Source organism: Cygnus olor, chromosome 4 (assembly GCF_009769625.2).
Source record: "Cygnus olor isolate bCygOlo1 chromosome 4, bCygOlo1.pri.v2, whole genome shotgun sequence".
NCBI classification, from domain to species: Eukaryota; Metazoa; Chordata; class Aves; order Anseriformes; family Anatidae; genus Cygnus; species Cygnus olor.
In genome coordinates this window covers 71,554,427-71,574,802 of record NC_049172.1, presented here as the reverse complement: position 1 = coordinate 71,574,802, position 20,376 = coordinate 71,554,427, and the positions used below count along the sequence as shown (strand labels likewise).

Below are 20,376 nucleotides of genomic sequence, written 5' to 3'. Positions count from 1 at the left end.
GGCTGCGTCATCACCTCCTCGCCTTCTGATTGGCCACGCTGCCCGTCACTCTCTTCCCGCTCTGCCCGCCCCCCCCCCCGCGCATGCGCGCTGCCCGGTTCCTGGCGGTGAGGGGCGGAGGCGGGCGGTGCCGGCGGCGGAGGCGCACACGGGGCGATGCTGCGGGCGTGGCGGCGGGCGGGCGGCGCGGTGGCCGCGCAGGTGAGCGGGGGGGAGCGCGGCGAGGCGGGGGAGTCCCGGGCCGCCCGCCGCGGGGCCGAGGCGCGGCGCGTCCTCTGAGCGCCGCTCCGTCGTCTCGCAATGACTCCGCGCGCGCGGGCCGCCATTGGCTGCCGGGCTGCTGAGGGACAGCCGCGGGAGCCAATGAGGCGGCTCGGGGGGCGGGCGCGTTGATGGGGCGCACTACAAATCCCGGCGCGCGGCGCGCGGCCTCTGCTTGGCGCTGAGCGGAGCCGGGCGCGCGGGGCATGCCGGGCCTTGTAGTTCTCCGCCCGTCTCCTACCGGGCGTAGCGGGGAGCTGACGGGCGCCGCGCTGCATGCTGGGTGTTGTAGTCCGTTGGATGCGAGGCCTGCGGTGGCTTCTTGAAGGGGGGTCCCTGAGGGGGGCCGGGGCCGCGCTGGGGGGCGGCCGACACCGGCGGGGCCCGGCCGGGGCACGTGGGGGGGCTGGCGGCGGGGGGCCGGGCCCGTGGGGCGGCGGGGAAGGACGTGACCTTGGGCCGGGGCGCCTGGCAGCCGGCTGCCTGAGGGGGTCGTGAGGAGACCTAAGGGGGGCGTGAGGGGCCTGGGGAGGGTCGTGAGGAGTCTGAGGGGGTGTGAGGGGTCTGAGGGGTGCCCACAGTCGCTGCCATCCCCCCTCGTATGCGGTGCCCGTGGGTACAACGCAAAAAAAAGGAGCAGGAGGGATGCCAGGGTGAAAAATTCCCCCCTGTGCGCTTGTCTTCCGGGCCGTTCCCTGTCCTCACGACGCTCTCTCCACGTGGTTGTGGGGTACGAAGCCTTTTTAAAGCAGCCACTCGCTTCTGGAAGATACAAGGGCTCGTAGACGAGGCTAACACCTCCACAGAGGGCCCAGCTTCTATTTCAGGGATCTGCCTAACAGTAACACACACAATTAAAAAGGTCAAACCGCTTTTATATTCTACTCTATTCCAGTTTCGTTACTCTTGCTATCCACGCGCTCTGTGGATGAAGTGTGACCCTTTACAGCCTCTCCCACCCCAGCAGCCGGTGTTTCCTCTTGCAGCTTTATAAGGCCGGGAGAGTTGTGCCCAGGTCATCCGATGCTCGCTGAAGCGAGGGCCTGGGGAAGGTTTGAGCCAGGAGATGAGAAGACAGAAAGCAGGCTGTCACAGATGTTTGCCTCTTACATCCCTGTGCACGTGTTCAGCCTGTAAGAGTACATCTAGAATGACTGTGCAGCTCTGGAGAATCGGCTGTTGTGCTCTGGAGTTTGGAAGCGTGCCTTCCGTCTATAAAAGTTTGATGGAAGAGCTGCGGACAGGGAGATGCCAGAGCATTCAGTGGAGCTTTTTTATCTGTACCCTTGCAATTTGTTTCCTTACTTTAAAAAATGACTTTTTTTCTTCATTTCTAATCATGTTTCTTGATTGCTTGACAAAGGAGACTTAGTTTGAACAGCAGAAGTGTGTTTGCAGGCAAGTGGGATCACCTGAGCGTTCACCTGGTGGGGAAGCTCTCAGCACTCCGTTACACGTACGTGTACAGGCAGCTGCTGGTCCCCTGGGGTTTCTGCAGCAAAAACCTGTCCCTTTTGGTTGGCAAAAAAAGAAACTGGATGTGAGAAACAAATGTGTTACAGCGCTGGTTTTGCAGGAGATGCAGAATCGTGGCCTCTAGCCTGATGTGAGGTGATGTTAAGGAATTTCTCACAAGGAGGGAGAACTGTTGGCAGGAGTAACGCCGTGTGGCCGAGCAGATGCTGGTGCTGTGGGGCCTGGGGTGGGCACCAGCGGGGTGATAGCAGGGTGCTCCCTGTGGCTGGCTCGTGTTGTGTTGCTTTTGGGGAAAGGCATCCTCGCTGCACCCACCCCGCCGTGCTCCTGTCGGAGCTGCAGCCTTGGGTTATTTTCCCCGATGGCACGATTTCATGATGGGGGCTGAAGTTCAGTTCTGCGGTCAGATGCCCTTGTTGCACGTAACCTCTCTCATTACGTGGACCGACTTCCCCTGAAGTTTCTCTTTTGCTCTTATTTAAGCACACAAATCCCACGTTGTGCCCTGCGGGCTGCCTTCTGCGCAGATGCAGTGTGGAGAACGAGGACAGCTTTAGCTGGGACTGAATGAATGCGGAGGGTGGCGTGCCCTTGAGCTCTGTCTGGGTATTTGAACTTGTGCCTAAAGTCTATGTTCAAGGCAGGGGTGGTTTCTCTAACGAAGTCCTGCTGCGCCCTGCCTGCCCCGAGCACCTTGCCGGGGAGACAGCCTGCTGTGGGTAACCCCAAACGCTGGACTCACTGGGGTTCCGTATGCTGCCTGCACTGAAGGTACGAAGTGCCCTGCAAAGTGGTCTTGTAGTGACTTAGTAGTAGATAACAAATGTGAAATAATGAGTATTAAAGGAGTTAGGTGAAGGAAACAGCACGTGGGAGTGCTGGAGGGGGAGGAAATAGCCGCAGCTGCTCTCAGTGCCCTGCTGCAGGGGTCTGTGCTGCCTGCTGGGTTCCCTGCTGAGGGGATTTTTTATTGGTAATAAACACCTGCTAATGATTCAATGGGGAGATGAGAAACTCCTCCTAATTTTTCAAATTAGGGCGATGTAGTGGATTTAAGCAAGATTTTCAGTGGCAAAAGGCAAGCAATGCAGCTTTAAAAATTGCCGTTGTTTTTTTTGGAGGGAATAGTGTATTTTGGTGAGAGGGAAGAAAACGAGAGTGGGTTGCTGCTTATAAAATACCGTCAGTTAAAGGTTGTAGTTTGCTGCTCCCGTGGCCTCCGTTTGGCTCGCTCTTATCTTGCTGCTCTGTGAAGAAGCTTGACGAGGAGGCTCTGGGCGAAGGCTCATTTCCAGGTGAGTGCTGGTCACGGCGCCGCAGACCCAGAGTTTTGGAAGGGAGTGGAAATTCAGCCAGAAAACCAGCCCAGAAAACATTGTTGTCTCCATTGCTCTGTTGTAAATGAGAAGATCAGCTAAGGCTTGTGAAGGACTCGGGGTAAGAAATGCTGGTTTCCTCTCACCGTCCACGCCCTCGTGTTACTAATCAGAGAGTTTTGGCTGACTTTCTGGAAAAAAATAGGAGTTCAGCGTGCCTGCCTTTCCTCTGCGGTGTCGGATAAGGATGGGACCTGACCCCCAAGACGCGTGCTTGTTACGTGTTGCCCTACGCAGAAGGAAATAGAGAAGGCTTTCTTCTTGGGTCAGGGTTTGGTGAAGCATTCCCTGATTCTTGTTCACTGACTTTTATTTTTATTTTGTGACTTTCTAGTTGCCCAAAGTACCGCAGCTGTGGGAAGCGATCCTTTTGTGACTCGTGCACGGATCTCCCTTGAGCCCTGTGTTCCTCTTTTAGCAACTCACGTGTGGAAAAAGAAAAACGGAGGGGGCAGTGCTTCTCCTTATTCTCAGGATTAGAGTATCTTAAGCAGTCTTTCTGGTAAATCTGCTTTTTGGGCTAAAACAGGAGATAAACATCTTGGGTCGTGTTATTTGTGTTAAGTAGAATGTGGTGATGTATCGCCCCTCATACAGTAACTTCATTTATATTATAATCCCATCTCTGTTTTGATGGAGGTGTGTTTGTAGATCTTTTAGAGAAAGTCTTGGTGTGGGAGCTGAAGAAGAAATTGCGCCTTCAAAGCAAGGTGTAAGTGTTTAAGCAGCTCTGGTGTTTTGCAGTCACAGCTGAGCTGTGGTAGCTCGTGAGGCTGCTGAAGAAAACCCAAACTGATCCAGTTGTGCCACACGGACGGGAGGAAGGGAACACGAATAGGGAAAACAGCAGCAGAAATATCTTGGGATGTTTTTCGCTTGCTTTTCAAAATGACTAATTATTTCTTAAGATGCCCTTGAGCTGCTCTTGCGAAAAGTCTGTTGTCTGGGGGGAAACAAAACTCCAACATCGCTGCCCTTGTGCTGGCTGCTGCCTGCCTTTGGAGCCCGCGTGAGACGTGGCGGTGGAACAAGCTGACCTGAAACGTGAGTCGAGGTGAGGAGGCGCTTCGGGGTGCCCGCTAACTCTTCTCTCCTCCACCCCTTACAGAGTTGCCGGTGTGGGAGAGCATCGCTGCGTCCGTCCCGAGTGAGCCGTGGATATGCGACCGCGTCGGGAGAGTCGGGGTGCGTAGAAGGATGTGGGGGGGGGGTGGGCTCCTGTCTCCTGTTCCTTCTGCCGAGGGTGAACGTGCTCCTGAGGTTCATGTGAGAGCAAACTGATGGTGGGGGTGGGATTTCTTCGGTTAGTAGCTTTTATTCTCCTGGTTCCTTGCGTTCCTTGCTTGATTCACTCGGATCTAAATGAATCTTACCGAGGTGAGTGCTGTTGAGAAGGGAGGTTGGGGGTGGTCACCTTGAACCAAGCTGTGATGCGATTTACATCATTTTCACTCTTTCGCCCCCAACAGTGTTTCTGTAGGCAAAATTATTGGTGCCAGTGTCTTGTTTGTGGGTGGAGGAGTAGGGGGAACTGTCCTGTACGCCAGCTATGACACGCAGTTCCGGGAGAACGTAGAGAAAGCCATCCCCTACTCTGATAAACTCTTTGAGATGGCACTTGGTCCCGCACCTTACAGTGCACCGATGCCAAAGAAACCGGTAAGTGTTTCCCCCACGGCACGCTTCATTCTTCCTTTTTCAGAGAGAGCGCCTGCTCTTAGCTTTCAAATTCCAGTAAGTTTTGTTGTGCATCGTTTAAGAATTACGAGCTCAGCATTTTTGTTGGAGTCTTTTGCTCTTTGAAAAGACACCGAAGGACACTGTAGATCCTTTCCTGTTTCAAACTCCTCTTTTCTTATGAGTTGCCTGATTAATAGAAGCACTGTTTAGTGCTTAATAACAGTGCTGCTTGTCCATTTCCCATTAGCATCTTGTGATTGTTGTCTGTGGCTTGTAAAACTGTTATTTACAATAAAAAACAATCTAGTAGGCTCCTAACCAAACAGCTGGTTTGCTTATAGGTAAAGCGGGGGGACAGGTGTAGGTGACACTGGAATTTAACTAATTTTACCGTGGCTGGAGGTTTAGTGTAGTTAGTGAGACTGCAGGGTTAGAAAACTTCTGATCTAAGCTGAACTTACTTTAAAGAGATGTGAGAACTTGTTGGATCAATAAAGCTTTGAACAGTGCAGAGTCGTGCATGAGTATGAAACCTTAGTGATGTGACCCTGCAGAAAGGAAAACCTGATACTGCCTTCAGCACCGCACTGGAAATCGAATCTGGAAGTTTGTTAGTGCATCTGAAAGAAAACGCTCCCTGCTTAAACAAGAATGCTGAAAGGCTTCTCTGGCCGTGGCTTTTCGGAGCTATCAGAAGTTTTTTGACCTTCGAGAAACCCAAAATATTTTTGATTTAAGAAAGCTGTCTTTAACAAATAGCACGTGAGTTAACCAGAACTGTCTCTCTTCTGCTTTCAGCTGCAGGCACTTGTGATAAGCTCTTGCTGCCTCCCAAGCACTGAGTAGCTCTTGCACAAAACAGACTGGTCAGAGACTAAAATCATCATCTGCCTAGCTATGGCTCCAACTCAGATGTTTTTATTATTACCTTGTGGCTTTACATGTTGGATATTAAAGAATTAGTATCATAAATCCTTGCAGTAATTTACACTCGAGTTAGTGCTCATCTGTCCTGAAAACCAGCATCCGAGCCCTTTCAAAGAGCAGTCAGTGAGGTCATCCTGTCAAACCCACACCATCCCTGTGGCATCTTTGGCCATTACTCTGTGTTCTGTAAAGATTCCTCCTAAATTAAAAATTAAGGCAAGCAATTACATGGCCTTGCTGCTATTTTCATGCTGTAGTTTGAAGTTTAGATTTATGATTCGGTTGTCTAGACGTGGAAATGCTCTTCTGTGTTTTAATGGGATTGGTGACACGCAGGCTCTTTGAAAACTGGTGATATTTCTTATTTTTGCTTTTCAAGATACAGCAAGGTCCCCTGAAGATCTCTTCTGTAGCAGAAGTAATGAAAGAATCTAAGCAGCCAGTTACCAAATCCCCCATAAGCAAACCAGAAGCTGTTCCTCCTGCAGAGGAAAAAGAAGGTAACCTTACACAATGTCATGCAGAGGGAAACAAAAGAGCTCGTGTTCTCTTGTTCTGTACATCCCATAGTAGATTAAAATAGTCTTTGGGAGTGGTTGAAGATGAGTATATTAGAGTTTCTTCAAATTAATATTTTCTTCTCAGCCATAAGAATATTTGTCTAAAAAGGCTTAAATTATTTTTGCTTAGTTTTTATGAAGTTTATTTACGCTAGAATATTTGGAATGTAATACAAATAATGACTGTCCTGCATAGTTTTGGATGTGAGACTCATCAGGAAGAACACTTTGGGTGCTTGACTTGGAGAGGATTTCTCTCTTTTTCTTAAGCAAATGCAAGAAACTTCACTTAGGATAACTGCTGGGCTGCTTTTAAAGCCAGATCAAATGGAATCGGTTTAGAGAGGAGCAGTTGGCATCTTTGTTCCTTCATCTGCTGCATCGAGTGAAGTTCTGTGTGCATGTGTATGTGTGGAATACTGAGTGCTGTCTGTCCGGGAAATTCCCTTTTTTGTGGATAAAGTAATGCGAATGTCCAACTAATGATTTAACAGAGGAAAAAAGAAAGTCTTTATCTCCCTGCTGACGTTGAGCATGTGCATGCTAACTGTAACTGTAAGTTCTGTAACTGTACTTAACAGCAGGCACAGCTGCGGCACAGATCATCTCTGCAACAGGTGTAGCCGTGTCGGTGCCAGCTCCGGGGATACAGCCTGAAGAAGGTGAAAAAGAGCATATGAACACAATAAAGAGAGCCCAAATCCTACATCTTTAAGTGCATAAATTATTTCTGTGTTGGTATTTGTCATTTTAAAGGCACTATTTTCTGTGCCTTTTGCAGATGAAAGAACTTGCATCATGTTAACAGGTTTTTAGCATGCTGAGACGCTGAGATAGATAGCTGGGGCAGGCACAGGGGTGGATGTAGGAGGAAAGCCTGCCTTCATGCTGAACTGGAACGTGCACGGTCCAGTTTGCCTCTGCTGCTTGTGGCTTTCTGACTGTGGTTCAGAAAAGCTTGCCTGTGCAGGGCCAAGTGAAGCAACTTCATTTACTGCTTAACTGAACAGGAAACACTAGTTTCTCGCTGATGGGCTATTTCAGATGAGAGTATATTAATTTCTTCCCCTATTAACATGCCCATTTTATAAGTTTATGCGAGCAAGAAGTGAATATATTCTTCAGTTAGCATCAACATTATTAAAAGGTAACCTCATTATTTTTTTTAGATGCAGCATGAGTCTGAGATCTGGGTTCTCTCCTCAGTTTATGGGCAGCCTTAGAGAGAATTAGCTCGATGTTAATTCCCTGTTTTGGAGAGTAACAACATTTTAAGCAGCCTTAGGCTAAGGCATAGAGTATTATCTTGACTCACCTTCTTTACATCGGCTGAACTCTCCAAGCATGCCAAAGGGGAACTGAAAAAAAAGTGGAGAGAGATTTACTGAAAACTTAAACTTGGCTCCATACATTTTTTAATTCTTGCTTTGCCTTTGAATTTTGTGTATCTTTGTAACTAGGCAACGTAAAATCTACAGATGCATGTGAGGTATCCATGCTATTGTCTTTAATTTTAAGAAGCTTTGTGACAGTCCTTCGCAATTATGAGTATAATAAAAAAGCTTGATGCGGTTTTGGCATAGCTTCATGCAGAAGTCAGATTTATAAAATGATACTAACTCTGCAAATCGATTTTGAAAAGAAAGTTACTTCCCTACAAGTAATCCAAATAGTAATTTGGGCTCTCCACTGAAACAGTTTTACTCTCTGCTTTTGTAGATAAAGAACACGAAGTTTCCCATGCTATAAAAGAACGCTCACCAGAAGAAGTTGCAGCCCGCCTTGCCCAGCAAGACAAGGAGGAACAAGAGAAGATATCGGGTAAGTCCTTACCATCAGTTTTCCTGTGCATGTTGTACGTGACAAAAGAATCGTTGGACTCTGTTGGCTTATGCAGCTGTCTTTTACCCGTGTCGTGCTGGCAGAGAATGAGTGCTGGTGAAGAACACTCCACCCACTCACAAATGACTGATGGTCAGAGAAGGACGAAAAAAAATGGGGTGGAACAAACCTCTGAGCTCTCTGGTCCGAGCCTCAGCTTGGAGAGCTCGGGCAGGCTGCTCAGGGCCGTCTCCCCTGGAGTTTTGAAACTCTCCAAGGATAGAGAGAGATTGTCCCACCTCTCTGAATATCTTTGCTAGGACTTCTGTGGTGGAGAGCTTGTTACATAAAATTATTTTCTGTTGTTTCTACTTTAATTACTGCCTCTTGCCCTTTCTGTGGGCACTTCAGAGAAGTCTGGTTCATTTTTTTTCTGTAATCTCTCTGGTTTCCCCTTAGACTTCTCTTCTTCAGGCTAGAATAAGACCTCCAGTCCCCTAACCATCCTAGTGGTTCTCCGCTGTTGTGTCCCAGTTTGTTTGCATCTTGTTTATGGTGAAGATCTCAGGAATGGATGCAGTATTCCACATGTGGTCTTGTAAATGCCGGCTAGAGGGAGATCGTTCCTTCGTTTGATCTGTGTCATGACCTGTTGTTTGATGCAGCCCAGTGCAGTCAGGTGTCACTGCTGGGATCCACAGGTCCTTGTCTACAGAGCTGCTACCTAGGCTCGTTCTGTAGTGATGCAGGAACGCTACGTCAAGGCACCACGAAGAGTTGCTTGTAGGTTCAGGATTGGGATCTGTAACAATTCCTTGTGTGGCTTCGAAGCAACACTTCTATCAATCCAGGTGCACCGGGAGTAGCTGCTTTGTGAAGAAGTTGTTTGGCTTTTCAGCGTCCCCAAAACTGACATCCTCCTTGCGCATCTTGCTCAAATAAATTAGCTTTGCATCCAGGCCACCCCGCCATGTGGTTTGTTCAATGTCTACATGGTTTATTAGATTTTAAATACCTTTGGGCTGTTGTTTGGTCACAATTGTTTAAATCGGGAGTTTTGGGTCCTTTCCTGATTTGCCTCAGAGGAAGCCAGAAAAACGGAGAAATGTTTCTTGGCAGGTGGTGTTTTGCTCTCTGGTAAGGCTTGGCAGGCTGTGGCCAGCTACCTTCTGAAACCAAACCCAGCTCCGACTGCAGGCTGCTTGCGGTGTTGGGAGGTTTCTGCGCTGTCCTTCAGGCAGCATTGACCAGGATGACGGGGAGACCAGTCTCTGGGAGAAACGGGTGGGTGTTGCAGGACTAGTTCTGACTTGGGGGAAATGCAAGGACGGGTGGGCGCGGAGGCTCTGCAGGCCTTCTCTGAAGGAGTTTTTGGGGAATTGGTAGGCTAGAGACATCGACTACAAGGATGCTGAACGCTGTATCCAATCCGACCCATCCAGAACCCTGCATCTGTGCGCGGCGTTGGCACGTTTGTTGGCCCCACTTACTTTCTCTGAGTGGTTTGTACCTCCCCCAGAGCCTGGGCTTGGCCTGTTGGTGCACGAGTGATGAGATTTTTAAATCACAGTAGACTTGTTTGTTGTGGTTTGCTGCTGCTTGTTTCTGTTCAGAGCTGTGGTGCTCTGAGCCCCAGCAACATTGAACAGGAAGGAGAGGTTAGGCGTTATTTGTCTGCTTCATACAAGGACTCCTTTGCAAGTGAGGAAGTTGAGGTCTTACCCAGAAAAAGTCCAGAGGAGAATTTACTGGGAAGGTGGATTTACCTGTCCCGCTACTTAGAGATAAATAGCTGGCTCCAGTAAGACAGACTTTGCTCTGTTTAACTATGCTAATTTGGTTCCTGCTTGAATAATTGGTAGGTCATCTGGGCTTGTATCCCGACAGGAGCAGATAGTTGCCTCCATCACCTTCTGGGCTGGGAAGAATAACTTTGTGGCTCGAATATATCTGTCCTGGGGAAGACAGGAATATTTTCTTGTTTCCTCTTGATAACCACTGCAGAAAGTAAAGATGGAAAACGTCTTCTGGACTAAATGCACCCCTCTGCAAACGCATGGCATCCACTGAGTAGTCCTACTGCTCTAAGTGCAGGCTTGCATCTTAGCACTCATTTTCTGAATTAGGAATGTGTTCTGATGGCATTTCTTCTTCCATAGGCTGCAGTGTATTTTCCAAACTGACCAACTCTTTTGGGTCACAGAAAATAATGTAAGGAGATATTTGAGGAGATGCAGAGGATGTAATGTGTCACTTTACTAATTAGAGTTCAATTCAGTTAATTCTTTTTTTTTCCAGCCCTTGCAGCAACATTAGAAGGAGCCCTGAGCTCTACAGCTCGTGTAACTCTCCAGGCGATTACGGCACAGGAATCTGCTGTGCAAGCAGTGAATGCCCACTTACAAATACTGAAGGAGGCAATGGACAATTCTGAGGTAAATTGGACAAACGGGGACTTTGTATATTCTGTTCAGCGAAACTTGCCATCTCACAATTAAAGTTGGAAGCTTTCCATGCACTGTCTTAATGTTTATCACAGTTTTAACTAATCTTTCCACTTCTGAAATGTGTAATTTAATAATAAAATGCTTCTGCTTTTGACTTTTTTTTCCCTCCAATTCATTTATTCCCTTTTTGTGAGTAGTTATGCGAGTAGTTCAAGTTATGCTGCTAGTCTTCACAGGTAATGCAGAGGGTATAACTGAGTACTGAGTGGTTAATCAAATGAACAGGGGCATACAGACAACTAAACTTAATTTTGCGCTGAGTAAAACAAATGCCTTAAGAATTTGTTCTTTAACTTGATACTTAAACGTCCTGTATTACTTTAAAATTGCTTTTAAGTGTAATACATACAGAGATTTGCCCCAAAATGTTGTGGCACCATACAGTGATCCTCGCATGTGCCCTGCTGTGTGTACAAGTACCTGTTGCTCAGGTGAAATAAAATGTTAAGGATCAAACAAAACAACATAAAACACTGAAAGGAAGAAATTCTTAAAGCTTCCAGCTATGTTGTTGGTAAAACAAAAGCATGTTGGTCAGCCATAGAGAAAGGAGTGTAGCAAACTCTGAATCTTTACAGGCTGTTATTTCCTGGGTAACTTTATTGTAGCGATTGTGATAACCCTAATGAAAAATCTATACTTCTTAGACTGCTGGGGAGAAAAAATCCGCTCAGTGGCGCACTCTGGAGGAAGCACTGAAAGATCGGAGGAGAGCAGTGGATGAAGCCGCTGATGCCCTTCTGAAAGCCAAGTACGTTGCCTGGTTCTAAGACTTACGGAGTGGAAAGGTAACGCCACCCATGAGGGCTGGCAGGCATTGGATGAGTTTTGGGACAGTCTGTAAGGCTAGATTTTTCTTAGATGTGTGGTTAGTGAAAACTTAGAATTCTAAAGCGGAGCCTGCTCATAATGTCAGGTTCTGAATAAATTGCAGTGGTGTGCACTAAGTCTGGTGTGCAGGCTCATTACCTAATGATTGTAACAGCAAAAGTAAGCTGATGGACAAAGATATCTCCAAGTTGTTTTGGTAATGAGGGTAGAAATAAGTTTGAAAGCTCTTTAATGCTTCTGAGGCTGAGGGGGCAATGGGAGGAAGAGGGGAACGTCCTTGAAGTTGCACAGTTGTTAAGTTACAAACTCTTCTTACCTTGGAAGTTGCTGTGCTGACTGGAAACGGGTAGGAGGAGTAACTGAGGGTTGCAAAGAGTAAAACCAGGCTAGCCAAAACCCCAGATGTGCTCCAAGGTTATTGCTAACCAAAACTGCAGATGTTCAAAGGTTATTGCTAGCTTTCATTCTCTGTCTCTCTACTGGATGCCTCCACTTTCAATGAGTTACTTATTTTAAAAAGCTTGTTCCTTGCTCCAGAGAGTTTATTAGAAATCTCTGTTGGTTTGAATGGATTTGCAAAAAGGACACTTGTTCCTTGATTTCCTAGAGAAAAATGGTTCTCAAAAAAAAAAAATTAAAAAATCTTTTACAGAGCTCTATAAATTTTCTCCACCCTCATTTATCTCTACCAGTCACCATGTCTAAAACACTTCTGCAAGAATAAGCCATCTATATTAAAAATGTTTCTTTGATACTCTTCTGTGTGCTGGAAATGTCTGCCTTCTAATACTAACTTAGCTTTGCTAATTACTGTCGGTGAGCTTTCATTCATCTTCCCTCTCCAGCTATGTCTTGAGTCCCAAGTTGTAATTATACCATAGGTAATTCTCATTTTACGTGGAATGGAGTCAGTGACATCTCTAGGCGTCAGGCTGCAGAAAAAAATCTTTAATCTCAGCATTTTTGCCATAGAACTGGTACATGGGAAACATGAGAGTTATCAGGTGGTTCTTCCTATAAAGACGGACGGTGTCAAGTAAACTTTTCTCTGGGGTTATGTTGTAAGACCTGCAGGTGTTGTAATTAGCAGCTGCTTCTCTTTTCAGAGAAGAGTTAGAGAAGACAAAAGGTGTAATTGAGAACGCCAAGAAGTCTCAGATCGCAGGAGCCAAATCTCACATTGTTGCTGCAGAAGAAAATCTTCATCATATGATCGTCGACTTGGACAACGTAGTGAAAAAGGTAATGCTTCCACACGCTGTTTTTAATCATCATTAGAATAACAACTACTTGGCAGCTTGTGCAGAATTCCCTTTCCAAAGTCCTCTGTAGTAGATTAAATACTTTTAGTTTGAATTCTGGCTTTTTTTAGCTATGGTCAGTCCTTGAACTGATTATACTACCAGTGAATAGTCCTGACAAGAACTTTTTGAGAAAAACCTGGTCTCTGTCCTGAAAGTCTCCAGACAGCTTGATCGGTGCCGTGCTTTCTTTGGGCAACAAGTAGTTCTTCCTGTCTGATGTTAAGTGGAACCTGAAAGATTCAGACAAAACATTATATGTGTGGTTTGATGTGGCATGCCTTCCACACAGCGTTTTCATGTTCTGATAGTGGTGGCTCCTTTTTGGCAGGGCACAAGAGACTTAGGAGTCACTGAGTGCTGCTTTTTAACCTTGAAAGGAAACTTTGGAAGTTCTGATATAAGACACACCTCTGTAATCACGGGGTTGGGGAGGAGTAGGAACAATGTGTGCTAATGGCGTTGTGGGGAAATTACTTTACAACTAGGAAGACGGGAAGAAAAGTGAAGGTGAAATTTGGCTCCCTTTGCAGGCCAGTTCCTGCAAAAGGAGACAAATTCCAATTCCATCCCCCAGGTGTAATTTCAGTGGTGAATTTACCTTAATAGTGGGAGCATCAGGAATTAGTGAGAGGAGGGCAGCTCTCTTAGGACTAACTTGCTAGGCCTGTACAATAGCTGCAGGCAACAAGCGTTCAGTAACGGAGGAAAAGAGCTGGACATCTTTAATGATAAATTCAGTATTTAAGATGCTGCTTTGATCCTGTCTAGGCTACAGGCTGTGGTGTTAGTGTGCGTGTGAGAGGAAATGGAGTTGTGTAGCTGAAGCAAATAATGATTGTACACAAGAGGTTTGATAGCACAGGCTGGTTTTTCTTTTCCCCAGGCGTGTTTGTTTTAGTTGGGCTGGAGGATAAAGATCTCTGCCACTAACACAAGGCCTTGTCTTAAATTACATGTGTCTCTGTTTTTGATAATTCGCCTTGAAAAATAAAACTAATTCATTTTGTTTGTTACAGGTTCAGGCAGCGCAGTCCGAGGCCAAGATAGTAGCTCAGTATCACGAGCTTGTGGCTACAGCTCGAGAGGAGTTTCAGCGAGAACTCGACAGCATCACTCCGGACGTCCAGCCCGGCTGGAAGGGGCTGAGTAAGTCTGGCACTGCGGCGGTACTCCTGGCTGGTTACCCTGACCTTGTAGTGCTTCTGTAGTTCTGCCTGCTGGACTGAGCGTTCAGTGTCCTTTTTCCCCTCGTTTGGTTGAAGTGACAATGAGCTCACAGTTAGAAGTAGTAGGCTAAAGCAGGTGTTAGTGCACCGGTGCCTTATGGCTCCTGCACGACACGGAGTGCTGATTTGGTGTGGTTTTTTTCAAAGTTAGGTGGGGTGTTTTCTTGGTTTGGTTTTGTAATCCATGCACTATATTCTATCAGTTATACTGTTGTGAGAAGGAAGGCAATACCTACACACACAGTGAAGTCAGCACGGCCTTTCACATGCTCTGCTTGATTTGAGAAACAGTCCCGGTCACTCCAGATTTGGATCAAATGTGTGTTACTCGCTGATCAAGTATTTCTCTGGTTGATTCTGTCGTTAGAGGTATTCTCGTAGACTGTTGTAACAGAGGAGTGAAGAGCTCCCTGAGTTTTTCTAGGTCATCACTGAAACGATAAAATGAAAGAGATTGACTGCTCTTTACATACCCTACATACCCCAGGATGTTACTTTTAAATTAAAATGACACAGGAACTGATCTTGAAGCTACTACTCCTACAGTTCTTTGCCTGAGATCTGACATCTCACGCACTCATATTTTTGAGGTGCTTGGGTTTTTTCAACTTGAGCTCTTTTCGGCTTTCCTTATAGCAGAAAAAGGAGAAATGAGAAATGTGATTCAAAAGCGTAGTTAGAATCTCTCTCTTCCTAGAGGGATAAGTGTATTACTTCGAGTTGTTGGAAGGTTCATGTACCACAGTGTTTTAACAGAAAATGTACTAAATGATCTTGTGTTTCTAGTCGCAGTGTTTAGAAGGACCGTGTCTGAGTTATAGTACGTTTCCCTCTAGTTATAATACAGATGATTTTACAAACAATCTCTGGAAAGGTCCTTTTGTTTTGTTTGTTTTTTAAAGTTGGGAAAACATTTTTAGATTAATGACCTGTTTGCAGTTTGCTGTGCTGTCTTACGTGTGCAGTCTTCTGGGGTATTAGTTCTGAAGAAAACTTCATTTGGCACCCTGGAGTGGAGCTGCCATTCCTAATGCAGGCTGAAGGGTGAACGTCCTGGTTTTGTGATCACTGCACTTTGGTGGGAGGCGAGGGAATCTCCTGGTAGCTTCCAAGCATTCAGTGTCATGCTGATGGGACCCACTGAAGTATACGGGACTGACTTTTTAGCGACTCATTGCTGCTTGGGAATTTGGTTCTTACCAACTGCTTCTAAGAACCTGGAAACATCAGACTAAAACTTTCGGTGTCCTGTTGCACTTCTCTACTCCCAGTTCATATTCCCTGCTTTGACTAAACTTAAAGGTTAACCTGGGGGTTTCCAAAGGTGGGTGTAGTGACCGGGATGTTTCGGGCTACATCTTGCTTGTAATGTGGAGAGACTTCTATCATCAGCGTGCTGTTCTTCTTACATTCCTGAAGACTTGAACTCAAGACTAAGGTGCTCTAGATAAGAAGCTATTTTCAATTTTTCTTTTGCATGACTGACTTGCAGTAGTGAATGTGTGTTAACTTTTCCAACCTCTCCTCTTTCCGTTTGCAGAGATAACTGATTTAGGTGAGTTCCTCTAACTTTTTTCGGTCTTGTGAACGTCATCTCTTTTCTCTTTGTCCTTTTTTATGTGTGGTGCACCGCTGTAAATTACATGCAGTACCAACAAAGAGGTGAAATGTTGCATTCCTAAAACATTCCTGACTGAGTTATGCTTTGGGATCCTTTCCACCAGTTTTGCATGTGCTGCTTAAACCACAAACTTTGTCTAACAGCGCTCGCTTGCCAGGGGAGTGGGATTGTTGGCTTCTGAAAACCAAGCTTGCTTTTTCATTGAGAATTTAAGCTGTTCCGTAGCTGCTGCTGAGATTCCAATGAGAAATAGAAACTTAGATCAATTCTAATTAAGCTGCGTGACAGGGTTTTTCCTCAAGTAGGCCCAGCTTGCAGTGCTCCTGGCTTGCGTGAGGTGCTGGATGCCCCAGCTCCTGGTGATACTGCTCAAATGCCCAGGTACTTCGTATGCTTGAAAAGCCGCGTAGGGACACTCTGAGCTGGGTCACCAAAAAAGGATTAGTTTAATTTGAATTTAATCATGATTGATTAACTCTTTGATTCTGAGGATGATTTTATTTTCCTTTGGAAAGAAACCTAATTTAAAGCTCAAGTGCAGTAAAGCCCAGCTCTGTTTTATGATAGCAGTAATTTCAGCGGCTGAGCTCCTTAGTGCTGCTGGCTTTCCTAGAAGAAAAGTATCAAACTTCCTCGCAGATCCACATCTAGTTACGAGCACTACTGCTCTTCGAATAGCCAAACCTGAAAGATACAAATTTGGATAACAAATCTGATTGTGAACAGCTGACCTGGAGGACTGTTCAAGAGAGAACCAACCTTGTTTTGTCTCTCACCGTGCCTTCAGATGTTCACAGGATCCCATTTCTGTGAGCTTGTAGCCAGCTAGCTGTATCAGTCAGCATGGGGCTTTTACGTATCCTGCTGCTCTGTGTGCTGTCAGAGGGAAACGCACGGCGGTGTAAAGACCGAGAAAGGGACAGAGTTGTCGACAGTCTCCTATAACTGTAATTACAGGAGTGTAAATCATAGGTGTGAATAATTTCAAAGAAATGAAGGTCGTTTCTCTCCTGCTTGCGTTTGGTTTGGTTCAGAAAGGAACATTGGCTGGGCATTAGCACCGGTCAAGGGCTTGAAGTGCTCAGAAACTTCTCATAAAATGTGCTCCCATTTTCCATAAACCACGCGTGGGGCCTTAGGTGGGAAAGCGCTGCGGTGGCAGTTCCTCACCGCCCTGCCTCATGCCCCGTGTTTTCTTCAGCTGGGCAGCTATCGACAGATGACCTGAATTCTCTCATCGCACACGCCCATCGGCGCATTGACCAGCTGAACAAGGAGCTGGCCGAGCAGCGGGTGAGGGAACAGCAGCACATCGAGCTGGCCCTGGAGAAGCAGAAACTTGAAGACAAAAAGGCACTTGAGGCAGCTGTGGCCAAAGCGCTGGAGCATCACAAAAGTGAGATCGAGATCGAACAGGAGAAGAAGGTAAAGGGGCGTAACCCACACCTTTCAATCTCCAGTGCAAAAAGAATGTAGAAGAGCTAGAGAAAGCACACAGGAGGGCAACTAGGGTGTTGTGAGTGATGGGAGACTTCAGCTAGGGGCCCTCTGCCTGCGCTAAGCATGGAAAGGAGATTTTGAGCAGGAAAACTACTTCAAGTTTAGAAGGGTGGTGTTGTACAGTAAATTAAGGAATTACTTTTGTTTTTCACATTACTAAGAGTTTCACCTACAGCCTGTTACTTCAAAGCATTGCAGTGACTGCTATTAGTTTACAGCTGTCATCTTTGTACTGTCATCTTTGCATCTAGTGGAAGAGTGGAAATGGCACAATCCTTATAATTTTTTTAAGCCAGAAAGTGCTTCAGGTGCTTCTAATTAAACCTGCACCATACATCTTGTGCTAGCTTGCACTCCACAGTGGGTAAATGTTTTATCATAGATCAGGGAAAATGAAAGGGTATTACAGTTTTATTAAACTGTTTAGGAGTATTACAGCATATAGGGAAAAGGGAAGGCATGTTTTGTTTGGAAGCTGATTTATAAGTGCCAGAGTACTTAGTCTGTCGTGTTACCGTATTTTTTTGTATAATATTTTGATAGCAGCGTGTACACCCGTTATTGGGGCTGGGGATTGTGAGGTGGTTCTACTCCCCGTGATCCCTGATGGCTGACAGTCACGGTGCGTGTCGGGCTGTGGGAAGGGGTGGTGTAATGGCAGCTGCTCGCTTGTGTGCAGGTTGAAGAAGTCCGAGAGGTGATGGAGAGCGAAATGAGGACCCAGCTGCGGCGGCAGGCTGCTGCCCACACCGACCATCTGAGAGACGTTCTTAAGATCCAGGAACAGGAGCTGAAGGTGGAGTTTGAGCAGGTAAGGAGGAGAGGCCTCGAGGAATGGGGTGGATTTGGTTCAGTGCTGTTGTTGAAGCCTTGCAAAGCATGAACGTTGCAGGGTGAGAGTTGTGAACCGTCTTCCAGACGGGGGGCTAGGGAGGGGAGCCTGCCCATCTTGTATAGATGAACAAGTACTTGAACACAGAGGTCTTATTCTGACTTGCCTTACAGGCTTCTACTTCAGGTGAGAAACTTGTGACAATTACAAATGCAGAAACTTAATCTCACCCTAATAAGGCTTCTTACTGGTATAATGTATTTACTATATAGATGGTCTCTAGCAAGGAAAAAAAATCTATAGCAGCATTTCTTAAAAAGAGGCTAAATACAGTTCAGCAGTTGTTACTGGCCTGATGATAAATGTTTCTATTTCAGAACTTATCGGAGAAGCTCAGCGAACAAGAAATGCAATTCAGACGCCTTACTCAGGAGCAGCTTGACAACTTCACCTTGGACATCAACACTGCCTACGCCAGGCTGAAAGGAATTGAGCAAGCAGTTGAGAGTGAGCACTGACATTGAAATTGCAGCTTGTTGAGGACTAGAGTCAACAGCCCCCAGGCCTGTTACCAAACCTAAACACAGGATTAGATGTAGCTTGTGGGCCGTGGGTTGTTACAGCCGAGTACTCAACGCCTCCCAGCTGCACAAGCCCAGAGCCGGTTCTGCCAAAAGCTGTCCTAGGGCTCTGTGTGCAGGGACCACCTGACACTGGAGCGTGGACCTGGCTTGCTGTGAGCACACAGGGCAAGGGGAGGGCTGGGTTAGAGGGATGGCTTTTGGTGCTTGTGTTCAAACGCTTCGGTGTTACTTTTCCTGTATGTCTGACCCCATCTGAGTGTCCCCTTCTTGACTTTTCAGGCCATGCAGTAGCAGAAGAGGAGGCCAGGAAGGCCCACCAGCTGTGGCTTTCTGTGGAAGCACTCAAGTACTGCATGAGAACAGCCTCTGGGGACAGCCCCACAGAGCCCCTGGAGAGCGCCGTGAAGGCCATCAAGGCCAGCTGTTCCGACAATGCCTTCACAGAAGCCTTAACGGCAGCTCTGCCCCAGGAGTCCCTGACACGGGGAGTGTACAGCGAGGAGGCCCTCCGAGCGCGCTTCTACACCGTGCAGAAACTGGCCAAAAGGGTGGCTATGATCGATGAAACACGAAACAGCTTGTACCAGTACTTCCTCTCTTACCTGCAGTCGCTTCTCGTGTTTCACCCCCAGCAGCTGAAGCCGCCTGCCGAGCTCAGCCCCGACGACCTGGATACGTTTAAGTTACTGTCGTACGCTTCCTACTGCATCGAACACGGAGACCTGGAGCTGGCAGCCAAGTTTGTCAACCAGCTGAAGGGAGAGTCCAGGAGAGTGGCGCACGACTGGCTGACCGAAGCTCGAATGACCCTAGAAACGAAACAGATTGTGGATATCCTGACAGCATACGCCAGCGCTGTGGGGTTAGGGACAACTCAGGTGCAGTGAGCTAGGATTGGCACTTTGGAGGCAGTTGGGCACTTGTTTGTGCTGCAGGGAAATCCACTGATCTCCTGAGGGTTGCAAACCGAGCAGCTGGCGGGGGGCTGGAGGCGTGAAATCCAAGCACGGGTACTGCCCTGTTTCCTTGCACTGTATTTAACTTTACCACCTGTTGTACTTGTATTGGGTTGAGTTATCATGACAACCAACTTCAGGAAGCTTCTCTACAGTTTGTGTAAAAATTTTGTTTCCACGTCTTACCAAGCCGGCTCGTGATCCAACCAAAATTATGTTTGTAACCTCCTGATGATTTGCCACATTGTCAGCTGAATAAAACCAGACTTCAACCACCTCCCTCCTGCTTTTCAGTTTCCTATTTAATATCAAACACAGCTGAGCCACGCAAGGACAGCCTCTTTGCATGACCTGAGGAAAGGGCAAAATTTAACCTCTGTACTATTCTGAAGGAGTAAGAATTCACTGATGAGATCAATTCAGATTGGTACAGGTGTAAATAAAATATTTACGAGTACAGGTTTAAGCAGACAAAAAATTAAGCGTCAGAGCATGTAGTATGGTGGATATCTACCTTGTGTGTTTCCTATTAGAGCTCTTCTGCAGCTTTAGGATGGGTACACCTATCCAGAAGCCCAGACTTCAGTTCAACCACGAGAATCCATAAAACGAACAAGCTCCTTCCTTCCCCCTCTCTCACCATCTCCTTAATTCTTACCCTCAGTGAGAAGACAGAGATGAAATTCTGCTTAGTACCCGGGCTCTCTCTACTCACTGCTCCAACTTTGAGGTGTTAGAACGCTAAAGCACAGCATGAGCTACCCTGTGAAACACCTCCGCAAGTCCTTTGTCTTCACTCTTCTCTCCCTTCGCTGGCACTAAGTTCACGTTCCTGGCACAAGGCCTGTTCACCTCCTGAAGCAAACCCTGCTGTTGACCAGCTTTACTGCAAATCTTACTAGAACGTGAGCAGC

The 20,376-nt window shown here is 46.8% G+C and overlaps 1 protein-coding gene across 7 annotated transcripts; it reads left to right on the top strand.

Moving 5' to 3' along the window:
- The first annotated feature begins 43 nt into the window (after window positions 1–43).
- IMMT (inner membrane mitochondrial protein) lies at window positions 44–19,739 on the top strand. 7 transcript variants are annotated; one of them, XM_040556421.1, is made up of 15 exons: window positions 44–201; window positions 4,222–4,298; window positions 4,583–4,772; window positions 6,100–6,220; window positions 6,862–6,942; window positions 8,000–8,101; window positions 10,400–10,536; window positions 11,256–11,359; window positions 12,546–12,681; window positions 13,760–13,889; window positions 15,510–15,524; window positions 16,792–17,015; window positions 17,770–17,901; window positions 18,300–18,429; window positions 18,786–19,739. In XM_040556421.1, the coding sequence occupies exons 1-15, from the start codon at window positions 157–159 to the stop codon at window positions 19,391–19,393; spliced, it is 2,232 nt and encodes a 743-aa protein (XP_040412355.1). In that variant the 5' UTR covers window positions 44–156; the 3' UTR covers window positions 19,394–19,739. The 7 variants fall into 7 exon arrangements, with proteins under 7 accessions (XP_040412355.1, XP_040412359.1, XP_040412357.1 ...); XM_040556424.1 differs by lacking the exon at window positions 44–201 and adding an exon at window positions 2,476–2,508; XM_040556427.1 differs by lacking the exon at window positions 44–201 and adding an exon at window positions 2,861–3,032.
- The last annotated feature ends 637 nt before the right edge of the window (window positions 19,740–20,376 follow it).

Excerpts from the sequence above, each read along its gene's own strand:
- IMMT (XM_040556421.1), top strand. The coding sequence starts at position 157 with ATGCTGCGGGCGTGGCGGCGGGCGGGCGGCGCGGTGGCCGCGCAG. Across the intron at positions 4,773-6,099 it reads CACCGATGCCAAAGAAACCG|ATACAGCAAGGTCCCCTGAA; the intron begins GTAAGTGTTTCC and ends TTGCTTTTCAAG. Across the intron at positions 18,430-18,785 it reads AATTGAGCAAGCAGTTGAGA|GCCATGCAGTAGCAGAAGAG; the intron begins GTGAGCACTGAC and ends TTGACTTTTCAG.